We start from the raw sequence: 13,512 nt of genomic DNA on the forward strand, positions 1-13,512 counted from the left end.
TTAGCAGCCATAGTTACTAACTGAATAGTGACCATGTTGTGTGTTGACACAAACAATGTTTAGTTGCAAACTCATTTAAAAATTGTAATGAAAACAGGACCTTTACAACTTTTAGGCCTGGTCCACACAGTAACATTTAACCATTTGTACTCAGTTAATGGGGTGGTTTGCTCAAACAGTGTCTTCTGATCACACAGAAGGCAACCACATTTTTTCTGAGTAACCATGACAGCTACCAGCATTTCTCCTCAGCAAGAGACCTGCACTGGAATATGGTTATCTTCATGAAATTGGTTCAGCACACCATTCCCCCTGCCACTCTCATTTTGCAAGACGGGCGGGACCCCTTAATCATGTCTGTGTACCAAGTGGGCCAGTCCTCCTTCCTTTCCACTTTCTGGATAGTAGAGCATCTCAGAGTGCATTACCCCACATGGTGCAGCTCTGTGCTGCTGAGGGTTAGCCAGTTTCCCAGAAGGCACTGATACAGTTAGGCAACATGATAGAATGCAGCTATACAAACATGGTTAGGATGGCATTCTAGAGAAAACCAGGCTGAGGGGGGAACATGATACCAGTCTTCAAATATATAAAGAAGACAGTGATCAATTGTTCTGAATGTACACCCAGGGTAGGACAAGAGGTAATCAACTTAGTTTGCAGCTAGGATGATTTAGGTTGGATGGTAGGAAAAAACTGTCTAGCTATAAGGATAATTAAGCACTGGAACTGGTTATCTAGGGAGGTTGTGGAATCCCTGTTACTGGAGGTTTTTAATAACAGGTTAGACAAACACCTATCCAAGATGGTCTAGGTAGTCTTAATCCTGTCTCGGTGCTTTGGATTTGACTAGATGACACGATTAAGTCTCTTCCGGCCCTAACATTGCTATGATTCTAAAACCTGCTATATGGTCATAAACTGAACTGTATAATTTATAAATTAAGCTGACCATGCCTTTAATTATAGTTTGTCTTAAAAGGGCCACTAACCATGATTTTATACCTAGAGGCACAGTCACCTTAACTAGTCACAAGTAAGGTATCAAGTGATCAAAAAGCTGCAGTCACAAAACAGAGATATTGGGGGCGGGGGAGGAAGGGAAAGAAGACGACAAAAAAGGTGAGCAGAAAAAGGAATATGAAGAGCAAAATCACCTGTCAGATAGGAAAATGAGGCTAAAAAACAATTTCATAGAGAAAGGAAAAAGAAAAGCACATCTGGTGCTCCATTTTCAAAATCCTCATTTTACATTAAATGATCAAAGATTGCAAAATATAAATTTATAACAACATCATCACAGAAGTATGATCTCTGTTTTAAAGGAATCTATTCTGGCTGCTTCTTCTGTATGTGAAGTTGCAATCCTCCATTTGTAATACAGTATTCTCCACAAACAATTAAGATATCACCAATATAGCATAATGACTTCCAGGGAGGAATAAGATTTGCCATACATGCCACTTTATGCTAGCTAGGCTAAATTAGTAACAAAAAATGCCTCAAGTAATAACAGTTAGTTAAACAAATAATTGAAAAGGCAAACAGAGTTTATTCTCCAGATATATTTTTCAGATTTCTCTGTGGTATCAGAAGATCTTTGAAGTTCTTTTGGACCGTACTGCAGGACCTACTGGTTTCGCTCTTTTTGGAGCTCATCAGCTGCAGGCAACGGCCTAATTAGGGTGTCAAACATACTGTCTACATAAGGAACCTTCAGTATCAGAAGAGAAGCTTCTGCATTTGCAGTGCTGAATACAATTTTTTTTTAATTGTTGAATAACCTGCATCTTGAATGAAGAATGACAGCTAATGGAATTACTCTTACAGTGCAAATGGGAAGTGCATGTGGTGGTTGGTGCTTACAGTCCTGCATTAGATCCCCCACTGACCATCATGGCATCTGTATTATGTGTACCATATGTGGACATAGTTAGCTGGTGAAATAAGCTCTTACTGTGCAAACACCAGCTAGGTCACAACCAGTTTGACTGTAGAGACTAACCAATTTAAATAATTTCCATTTAGGCATATTCCCAACTACAAATACTCTATAAAACTTGTAGTACCGTTTCATTCTATCAAATTACTAACCAAAGCCTTCTCAATCTAATTTAGTTGGTAAATTGTGAGGTTAAAGAAGAAAGCCAGGAGGTAAATGTACTGGGTTTAGTGGGATTTAGTGACTATCTTCACCAAGAATTTCAGATGTGGGTGTAAGACCACTTAAACCTTATGGAGTACAGGAAAAAGAGGATCAGCCACCAAAGCCTAGAGCAGAGGTGGGCAAACTACAGTCCGCGGGACTGTCCTGCCCTGCTCCTGGCCCGGGAGGCTCGCCCCCAACCCCTCCCCTGCTGTTCCCCCTCAGCCTTAACTCGCCACGCCACCGGCATAATCCTCTGGGCAGCGTGGCTGCAGAGCCCGGCCTGACCCAGTGCTCTGTGCTGCGCAGCACAGCTGCTTGTCCTGGTGCAGCCGTGCTGCCAGCCACCAATGCTCCAGGCAGCTTGGTAAGGGGGCAGGGAGCGGGGGGGGGGGCGTTGGATACAGGGCAGGGGAGTTTGGGGGGTGGTCAGGGGCCAGGGGTGTGGACAGTGGTCGGGGCAGTCAGAGGGCAGGGAACAGGGGGGTTGAATGGGGGCAGGGGTCCCAGGAGGCAGTCAGGAGTGGGAGTTCTGGGGGCAGTCAGGGGACAGGGAGCATGAGGGGTGGATGGGGCAGGGGTCCCGGGGGGGGGGTTGGATGGGGTAGTAGAGGCAGTTAGGGGCAGAGGGTCCGGGGCGGTCAGGGAGAAAGGGTGGTTGGATGGAGCGGGGTCCCGGGGGCGGGCAGTCAGGAAGGAGAGGTGGGGGTTGGATAGGGTGGCAGGGGAGCAGTTGGGGCAGGGGTCCCCGGGGGGCAATGCCTGGCTGTTTGGGGAGGCACAGCCACCCCTAACTGGCCCTCCGTACAATTTCAGAAATCTGATGCGGCGTTCAGGCCAAAAACTTTGCCCGCCTCTGGCCTAGTGCTTATTCACTTTCCCAGATGATGTAAAAGAACAATAAAAAAATACTTTCAGAAATAGACTGTATAGAGAACCCAAACAATCTGAACTTCAATTTTGACAGGACAAAAGGGAGGCGTGTTTCCAACCCCACAGGTTCTTTACAACACCTATCTTTTAATGGAAGAAAGAATGAAGACCAAGAGCCCTGGAAAGTTAAATAATCACAATACATAAACTAGTAGATGTGTCTTGGTAGTGACCAAAGCCTTCCCAGGCTTGCTAAAACTAATCAGGTCACCTTTCATATCAAACTATTAAGAAGCACGGTAGACAAAAGGCTTTAATTGTCTTAAATTTGCACCAAAGATTGTCTCCATTTCAAGGAACAGGTCTCTCCTAGAGCTTTTATAAAAATTTGAATAGAAATTTTTCCACTTCCGGTGAGCATTTATTGTTTAAATTAACCATGCTGCTTTTGGCAGAAGGAGTGGGGTCGGTAGATAGGGTTTCAATTAAGGATCTGATCCTTAATCTGAAATAAGAGCCAAATGAAATAGGCAGAGTGAACTGTGGTTCCATTGACACGGCTAGAAAAGCAGAACATGAAAATTGGTAGCTTACCTCAGAAATATAAGATTTACATATACCATGTGTCTCATCTTCTTGATTACATTATGAAGACGACACAGAGAATGAAAAGCCTGAAGGAAGTGCTAACTCTAATCTAACAGAAAAGTATCCGTCACTGAGTGGATGATTTTCTACTCTTGAATGGGATAGAGAACAGAACTGTCTCTGTGCAAATTATGGTACCACCATTTTTGGGGGGACAGTTCTGGCTACAGATTCCTTCCTTTACTGATCTTCTTGCCCATGTCTCAAGTCATCTGCAAATAAATCATGATTCTCCACAAGATGAAGGGCAGCCAGAAAAACACGTTTTATCCTTCACACTCAGATCCATGGTCTCACATCATCACAGTTGGATGCAAGGTTCTTTTCCTCTACCTTGTCCCTTTTTCACATCAGGCAGAGTGGGAAATTGAACCTGGGACTCCCACATCCCATGGGAGAACCCTAACCACTTGCCTAAGGGTTAGGATACTCCCATGGGATGTGGGAGACCCAGGTTCAATTCCCCACTCTGCCTGATGTGGAGAAGGTATTTAAATAGGGGTGTCTCCCACTTCACAGAAGAGTGCCCCAATCCCTGGGCTATGGGATATACTGGGGCAGGTCTATCTCAATCTCTCCTGTTGAGGCAGTTCCACTTTATTCAAGTATTTTATACAGTCATTGGGCCTGAGACAGAGAGAATAACTCTACAACCTGGTGGTTAGAACATTCACCTTCAAAGTCCCTGCTTCAATAGCCAGTGAATTGAAACATCATTCACCCACTTCCAGAAACAAAGGATCTCAGAGATAAGCATACTGACAACTTAGCTTCAATACATTTATGTTCACTCTGGTTGCTATGAACATTCAAAGGCCAAGAACAGTCGCATGCTTTAGGGGTATGTCAAACAATTTATGAGCCTTTTCCTCTATTAATGAAAGTACTAGATTTAGAGGACCCAAAAGCTCTTTGAATTGTTGCTAATCTGAGCACAATACCGAAGCTACAATGATACTACCATCACTAAATGTAGAAATTGTTTGGACAGCTTCAGGAAACTCTGAAGGCTCATCATGCACCTGCTCTTCATTACCATTAATAGCAGTCTTCGACAGTATATGCTAACCACACCAGCTAGAGGTGGTGGAGACTCTTTGCTGGTGAGACAGGGACAAATTCTGTACTTCCCTGCTGAGAGCAAAGGGGATCATATTTCTCCGATGGCCTTTTTTGGGACAGAGGAAAGCAAGGAAGCTATTGACATGTTGGTCACTTTACCCATTTGGCCAAAAGCCACCTGGTCTTAGGGTATAAGCAAAGCCCACAGAGGAATTCATCAAGAAACTTCAGAATGGAAAGGAGATCTGGAACCAACAAAAGAAAAAAAAAATCGAACATCTCTCTAGAATCTTCACTCTGGGGATTCTCTGATCAGACTCCATTCCAGAAGAAGACGACAATTCAGAAAAGCTCTCAAATCCAAACCCTCTGAAATGGGAGTAACATCCTCCCTATAGAAGAAGAATGAAGTGCAGTGATAGGGGAAACCAGATTACCTGGAGTCAGAAGAGATGCATCACTATCTCCTAAGAAGTGGTAGTGAAGGTTGCTCCTCAGACCAAAGAAACTGAGCCAATACCGGGGTCTAGTCAGAACTAGGAAGGCAAGACAACAGCAACTGTTTGATCCCCTAGCACAGGATTAGGGAGTCACCCTCAGCTGCAGCCTTTAGATCCAATGATATACTGTCCCTGGACCTATGGGATTTGTAGATGGAAGTCCAAGTGAGGTGTCCAAGAGAAATGGTTGACTGATATCTCTATTTTTAAAACTTCTGACACTGTTCTTAATGTTCCAGTATGCAAAAAGTAAACGTGTGGACCAAGCCCTAGGACACAGAACACCTTAAAAGAACCATGAGATCAGGAAGATTTCTTGGGGCACATCAAACTGACCAAGACTTGAATCCAAAAGATGGATTCACTATACCAGCCATGCTTTAGCACCACCTCCATGAGAAACAGCCTTAGCCAACACTCCTTTTTACATTTGGTCTAAAGAGAAAAACTGGCAGAAACCAAACATTACACTTCAGTGATTGCCCGCTGCTTAAAGCAACAAGCTTGCTGGTCTGTAAAGGGTATTTTTACATTACAGGAAGGCCACCACTTAAAATCACACTTCCTTTCAGCCTTGACCATGTCAGCCCTGTGAAACGAGTATGAGTTTTCCAGGGTCAGGACCCACAGTCAATTTATTCATATATTAAGGCTAACAGAATTAGCCATGACTTGGAGTCAGAACCACAAGTAATCAAATTGACAAGTAAATTGGGCTGGTTAGTGTCCTGGTAATTCAGACCCAGTATGGAGCTGAGGAGGATACCAGTACAAAATGGAACCTTGCAATGGTACAAGCTGTAATAATTCTAACGAACGCTTTTTTTTTTGCTTGACAATTCTAGATGTAATAAATACACTACTCTGACAAGTAAATCTAGCAGTGAAAACAAGAAAATTTGAGCCAATATTCTGTTGAGAATGATGATGTTTACAAAGTCTATGTTGGTGACAGAGGAACTGAGGACTTTGGGGACATAGTGACATATGTACCCTTACACTGAACATTTGGATACAGGAGAAGGCATGTGCATAGCTCCAATGATAGCCGCTTTTAGATCATTCCATGCTCACAGTAGGGAGGACATGAACATCTCAAGAGTGGGAGCACGCAGAGGAGATCAGATGAGAACCAAAAGTTTCAGGCTGCATTTTTTACAGGAAGTTATTAGCAATATTTACGGATTTCTCAGCCATTGACTAAAGCAGAATTCCATTATACTAAGATCTAGAACAAAAAGTAACTTTGAAGCTGCTATTCACTGAGTGTAAAAAGGTATGTTTGAGACATATTTTTCCCCATACAGAGCACAGCATTTGAAGCACATGCTCTTGCGCTGCTTTTTAAAAGGTTTTAATTAATGTAGGAAACATGAAAAAGCTACACAAAAAGAAATAAAATGTTGCAAAAATTAAAGTAAATAAAAATACCTTTTAACTGTCCCAGGAGCACCAGGAGGAGTGCCCAATACTGTTCTGTGCAAAAAATAATTTTTACAGTGAATGCGAGGAACAGAAACTAAAAACTAAGGAACATTCCCACTTACATTTATCAAAGATGGCTGCTGCTATTGCTACCAGAGTTATATTATTATTGGTCGATGTCTACAAGACACAGTGAACTAAATTAAGAGAAACTTCAGCCAAGACTTACGAAAAGTGCACTGCATTTAGCAGGATAAAAAAAACAAAAAAAAAACACCTGGAGTTCTTAATGTGTAGGGAAAAGCATAGTCTGCAGTGTGTAGGACTGACATTTGTAGTGTATAAAGGGAAGTTACAGTACTGCCCCTTCAACACAAAAAGTGACCTCAAGTAGGCAATTACACCCTCCCAGTCTATTATTTCAGGCATTATATCCTACTGTGTCATATTCTCAACACAGTAAACCTCAACTCTATGCACATCTTAATAATAAAAACTCACATGCAGTTTCCCTCCCCTGTATCCCACCTCTTACTTGTCTTTTACCTACCTTTTTGGAAGGAGATGAACAGGATAGTAGAGAGCTGGAAGAAGTGAAGAAGGAAAAAGAAGAGATATACACAGGTAGAAAGAGGATGAAAGGAAGACAAGAAAAAGCTGCTGAAAAGGAGCAGAGAGAAAAAGGACCAAAAAAAAAAAAAAGTTGAAAAAACCCCCAGTGAAAGAAAGTGTATTTCAGCTGCATTTTATAAATATTTGGATAGCATTGTTAAACTTTTAAAAATGTATTAATATAATGTTACCTGAACACAATAATAAATATTTAGTAGCTAAAGAATAGGTGCTTTACATTTTCAAAAACAAAAATCATTTATAAACCCACACTTACAAAATTCACAAATTGCACAATAGGTGCAAATATACCAACCAAGACTTACATATGATTCACACACATTTAAAGTGATGCTGATCCAACAACATTTATTGAGGGAAAAATGTCTCCAATAAGCTCTGAGGAAAGTGTCACTTTGGTGACAAAGTGAATCTATTGTGACACCAACTTGTAGAAAATGGCCTCTTTGGCAACCTCATTTCATGTGCCCCCCTCCTATTTCTTCCCTATACATTATGCTCCATCTTTGTGGTCTTACCTCACGCGTCACACTTATTGCGCTGGTGGTAGGCTGAAAGGAAACTCAGATGCAGATGTTCCCTTAGCCTCAAGCCTCTGCTGATTGCTAAAAAACACTAGCGCAGCTCATCTGACTATTTCTAAGAGGCATCTTATAAAAGTTCTTGGGCAGATCCACATATACCGGTATTATGTAATAACAAGCTATGAAAATTTGCAAAGAAGGAATTAATTGCATTTCAGGCTCTTTTATTTAAGTTACCTAGCTTTTATATGATTTGTACTTAGATACATAGCACTCGTGAGTGAACACACCACAAGAAAGGAAGCTGAGAGCAGGAGAGATGAAATGAAAGTCAAGGCTAGAAAATTAATTCTAATTTGCCATTGCATTAAAGATATACCATCAACATATCACATGTATAAAACAGACTCAGATGTACTGATACATGCCAGTCACACACATTCATCATGTGCCATATGGATTCTGTTCCAGATCACACAATGATTTGAGGTTTTGACCAGCCACTCTTATCAACTATTCTGTTGCTTTTCCATCTGATTTAATATACAAAACCAATACGAGGGGAAATGCCTCCAAACTATAGGAGACAGTGCACCTAGTTTCAGAAGATCAAATAGTTTGTGGAACATCTCTCCCTTCCCTTTTGCAAAGCTTCCTTGTATTTGGTACAACCAAGGAAGCAATTTTCACAATACAGAAATAAATAAAATAAATCTAACCCATTAGTACCAGTAGGTCTGAATTTAGATATAAATTAATCATTACAGGTTGTCCAACAAAAGGTGACAAAATCAGTAATTATTGAAGATCCATCATGCCAGGTTCTTCATTTCAATCCACAATATATTATAACTAGTCCATTATTTCTACCACCTATTATTTAACTTAGGTATATTTGCTCTTTTTCCACCCTGTCCAATTGATCTCCCCTTTCAACATTTAAGAACTTGTCCTTTCTCTCCTCTTTATTTATAAGTTGTTCAGTTAAAAGTTGTGCAAATAGTCAAAAAGAATATTTTCTGTCCAAATGAAGAGAGATCAATCTAGGATAAAATGGAGAAACCATTTTGTATAATTCCAGCCAAAAACAATGCAAAGAAGAAGAAATGGGCAAAGTAAACATTCTCAGTAAAGAGCAGGGTGTTCGGTTACCATCTTGTTGTCATTTTTAAGCCTCTCTTACCTTTCACATTTCCTCTTCTGTTCTCCATCAACACATATTGGCCAACCTCCTACAGCAATACAGAAATCCAGAAAAGAAAAGGAAACACACCAGCATAACAGAGGAAAAGGTTGAAGATGTAGAAAGCATAGTATAAACAGCAGTAGAGGAGAAAGAGATGCTTAAAATAAAGGTGCTTGTTCAAGAGAATTCAGACTATGATAATCCCGGTAGTAAAGAACTGGAGAAAAAGATTTTTTCCCTAGCATTTCTTTGACAAAAGAAATGAAGCAAAGTTGTGTTTAATTTAATAAGGTCTTCTGCAGAATGGGCAAAACATTACATTTATTCCCTAATTAGAAAAGAAACAAAGAAAAGAGAATTGGTACAAGATTATACACTGTTGATTACGAAAGGTTACTATATGAACCTAATTTATGTAGGACTCTATAGGTGGGGGTGGACTTGGATTTTAATTTGGAAACTAGAGTGAAAGTAAAGAAAGATAATCCTAGCTTGATCACTTTTCTTCCAAACAGGAGAGGTAAGCAATAGCTTTCTCAAATTTTCAGGTGTTGAAAGGCACAAATATTAAAGAGAAATTCTGAAAGCATCATCATTTCTTACCTTAAGGACAGAACTTTTAACATTAAAAAGGCTTTAAGATTATTGCTGATGTCTACAGTAGCAATGTAGTTACTAAAATCACTGAAAAACTTCATATTATATATAAACACCTCTAAAAGGTATCTCCGTTTTTAAATAAAAGCCTATATTTTGAAGTTAAAATATTTCTTATAAAAGGAATGCTCATTTACTCTGAATAAAAAAACCTCATATGCAATTAGAATTATAGAATTATTTTAGAACCTTCATTTTTGCTAAGAAAAAGGGTTTTCTTTTGAGCCATAAAAATTAGTCAAATATTTTTACAAACTTGAGCAATAACTCTGTGGTGTTTGTAAAAATACAAATACAACAGAGGGTTTTATTTTAAGTGGCAAATAGTACATTTAGGAATAAAAGTGGAGACAAGTTCTTGTAGAACACATATGCTGTATACATTCTACAAAGTATAATCAGACAGAACACTTTAATTTTGTAATTGAAAATATGTATACCTCATATTCTTTTCTGCACACTTTCAAAATGTCATTTTTTGAAGAAGCCTGAAAGATAATTAGATTTCTTCATTAATGTATAGCACAAACTAATCAATAATGAAATCATGCAGCAAAGAACAAAATATAGTAAAAGTATATTTAGATAAAAACTGGGAATTTCACTTACTTGCACAGTTTCCTCTAGAGAAAAAGAATTATTAAAGGTTTTATGGTTCTGGGACAACGTGATGGGCAACTTTCACATTTTATTCAAATCAAACCATGTATTTATCTACCAAATTGGTCAGAAAAACAAAAATACCATGAGAAGCATCCGAATTTGCATTTATCTCAAATTTTTTTTTTTCGCTAGTTCTAAAAAAGATAAACCACAATTTTTAGCAAAGGGAAAAGCCCATACAGACCAACATGTGTGCACTAAAAACAAATTCTTAACACCACTTTCCCCACCAATCACATCACTGCATCCCTTTTGCTACAAATGACTCTGGGTAACACTGATAATTAAACTAATCTCTTGAGGATAGTGCCCTTGTATTTTACTTGTTCTGCAAAGCATCTCACACACCTATTACTGCTGTATCAGTAATGATAAACATTTCAATTATCCATCTTGAAATCTCAGCAATCTTTGCTTCAGTTGCTTTCCCCAGTAATTTAAAGCAAAGGAAGGACTTCTGCACTTGTGATAATGCTCTTTGAAATATAGTATGGAAAGTACTGTGAAATGAGAGTATGTTGCAAGATTCAAGAATACACTTATTTTGCTATTAGCCCTTGTGATTACAGTCTTTGTACTACTACTGGCCTGACCTGACTTTTATTTAAGCCAGTGGTCTCCAAAGTGGGGTGCGCAAGACGATCGATTGGGGGGTGCAGCAGGAGGAGCGCCGCCGAAGCAAAAGGGCAGGTAGAGCACCGCTGGAGGGGGGAAAAAGCGGGGGGGGGGGCAGCCCTGAGTCCTCTGGCCCCTGGAGGAGCAGGGGCAGCCGCGCAGCCAGCTGCCGGAAAGAAGCGGCACTTTCCCCTTCAAAGCCGGCCAGAGAGAAGCGGCGCTGGATGCGCTGCTGCCCGCACCGCGGCCCGTCCTCTCAGGGCCGCATCACAAAAGGGGCTTTAGAGCTGCAGCCCAGGGACCTGAAGCCCCTAAAGCCCCTGCGTTCCGGGTGGCCCTGCCTGGCCAGGGGGCAGCTCCCAGAATCGTGGCCATGCAGGTGGTGCTGTGCTGCGCAGAGCCCCCTGCACCAAACAAGAGCTGCCCCAGGTAAGTGCTCTGCACCTCCTGCCTGCCCCAGCCCTGAGCCTCCTCCCGCACCCCCACCCTGAGTGCCCTCCCGCACCTAACTCCCTCCCAGACCCCACACCCCACCCTGAGCGCCCTCCAGCACCTTAACTCCCTCCCAGACCCCACACCCCACCATTAGCGCCCTCCCGCACCCTAACTCCCTCCCAGACCCCACACCCCACCCTGAGCGCCCGCTGTATCACAAAGTGTTAAATCAAGATTTTCAAAAATAATAAAGCATATTCAATCACATTGCTCACTAAAATATTATTAATAATACATTTTTTTAGTGAAAGCTAAAAGGTTTTTTGTACCGTTAATAAAATAATTTTTTTAAAAAATAATTGTTTCTCATCGTTTTGATTTCTATTTTTTCTGTATGTTTTATAATTTACACAATATATTAGTACAGTAGTATATGTACATAATATATACATAAATATACATATATTGGGGGTGCGTGTTCAACATTTTTACTGATAGGAGTGCGCGATCAAAAAAGCTTGGAGACCACTGATTTAAGCAACAGAAAATCCTGTAGGAGTCAACAGAAGCTGTGCTCTCTTGTACCAACGCTGAGCTTGGTCTTATGCCTCCTCACAGAATTTCCTTTTGAATGCTGGCAACAAAATCTCAGCTCTTAAAATCTAATGTAAAAGCAAGCAGTACTGGAGTCAAACCCAAATATTTTCTCAGACTACTTGGCAGTTAGATAAAATATGAGCATTACAATTTAAATGCATATTCTGGAAAATGTATTTCTCAAACAAATAAATGGAAAAGTGGTTATGGAAAAGAATATAGATAAGACACTACGATGGTGCAGATAGTAAGCAATATTGTTCACTAAACAGAGGAAAAAAAAGCAGTGATCAAAAAAGCAAAACACCAGCCAGAGCCTCTAAAAATCCCAAAGTCTGTGAAAATGAAGCACAAGCCACAGTCCCTCTTGAGCTTGTCACTGCTTTCTATTTAGAGAGAGGTTTCCTTCACTTCTGAAAACAGAAGGAAACATAAGAAACAAAAATTGTGACTGACCAAAAATAGAATTTTACATAAAAAACAGAACTACCATTTTATTTAAAAAAAAAAAAGGGAACAATCATGCCTTTCACAGAAGACGACCAATGGCTATGTATACTGGACTTTGCAGATGTTTATATACATTTTAGTGCCATTTTTTCTATTAAAAATCTGAAAAGCATTCTGTGACTAATTCCACTTATTGCTTCTAGGGTTGTCATTGGCACATTTAGATACGGTAACTTCAGATCAAAGACTCATCAATATTTTGGAAGGAATCCAAAGAAAAGTTTAATAGGTCAGTGGGATGCTGGCATCTTTAGGATTCCAACTATCCATAGCAAGGCTTAGAAACAGCCAATTTGTGCCAATATGCTGTACCTACATCTCTCTAAAGCTACTACATTGTTCTTCAGAATCATAGCATTCATTAAAAAAATAAAAGTAATCAAGCACAGAGATGTCTACCTGAGTCTGAAGTGAGCCTGGAACTATAGCTCTTAGACCTGTGAACTCATTTTATTAAGATATTAACTAAGCTGAACAACAATGATAGCTAATTGTGACATTTAAGTTACTTAATTCTTCATGTAAGAAGGGTGGGGGAGGACATCACAGATCTACACAATTTATTGTGAGCCATTTATGTTGCAACACAAGTTGGTGGCATTTGGGAGAGTCCAACATTTCATCCCACCCCTGACCAAGTCAAGAAGAAACCAAGCCCAAAAAGCCTAGTAGAGCCGATGGGAAACGCCCCTACCCTGACGTTCTTACCAGTTGAAATGTCTTTCATCATCTTGATCGATCGGTTCTTCAGCCCTCATATAGATTGCGCCGATCACAACACGTCTTCCATTCTTCTCTTATCCTGGCTTTCCTTCTCCATCTGCTGCCATGTCTTTTCATGAATAAATTTTCCCATCTCTTTGGAGATCAACCAAGTGGTTGTTTCAGTTCCCATGGGTACCATGCAGCGACAGCTGCAATCCACTGATTGTCAGTGAGCCTCGCTATACGCCCATCCCATCACATTTTACTGTACCTGCTTCCAGCAATGACGTCCTGCACTCCACTCTGCTGTCTGATCACTTCATTTGAGACTCG

The 13,512-nt window shown here is 40.5% G+C and overlaps 1 protein-coding gene across 8 annotated transcripts in view; it reads right to left on the minus strand.

Annotated features, from left to right (window-relative positions):
• The window catches only part of RECK (reversion inducing cysteine rich protein with kazal motifs), a 141,152-nt gene that overhangs the window by 81,587 nt on the left and 46,053 nt on the right, over positions 1 to 13,512 (minus strand). For 6 of the 8 annotated variants that reach the window (XM_073332540.2, XM_073332536.2, XM_073332537.2 and 3 more), the window contains one exon: positions 10,095 to 10,142. In XM_073332540.2, the coding sequence (XP_073188641.1) occupies positions 10,095 to 10,142 (48 nt within the window). Of the gene's footprint in view, positions 1 to 6,660; positions 6,708 to 9,001; positions 9,044 to 10,094; positions 10,143 to 13,512 lie in introns of those variants that run through there. The other 2 variants (XM_073332543.2, XM_073332541.2) reach the window with 2 other exon arrangements.

The sequence above is a fragment of the Lepidochelys kempii genome, chromosome 2, assembly GCF_965140285.1.
Source record: "Lepidochelys kempii isolate rLepKem1 chromosome 2, rLepKem1.hap1, whole genome shotgun sequence".
Lineage (NCBI taxonomy): Eukaryota > Metazoa > Chordata > Testudines > Cheloniidae > Lepidochelys > Lepidochelys kempii.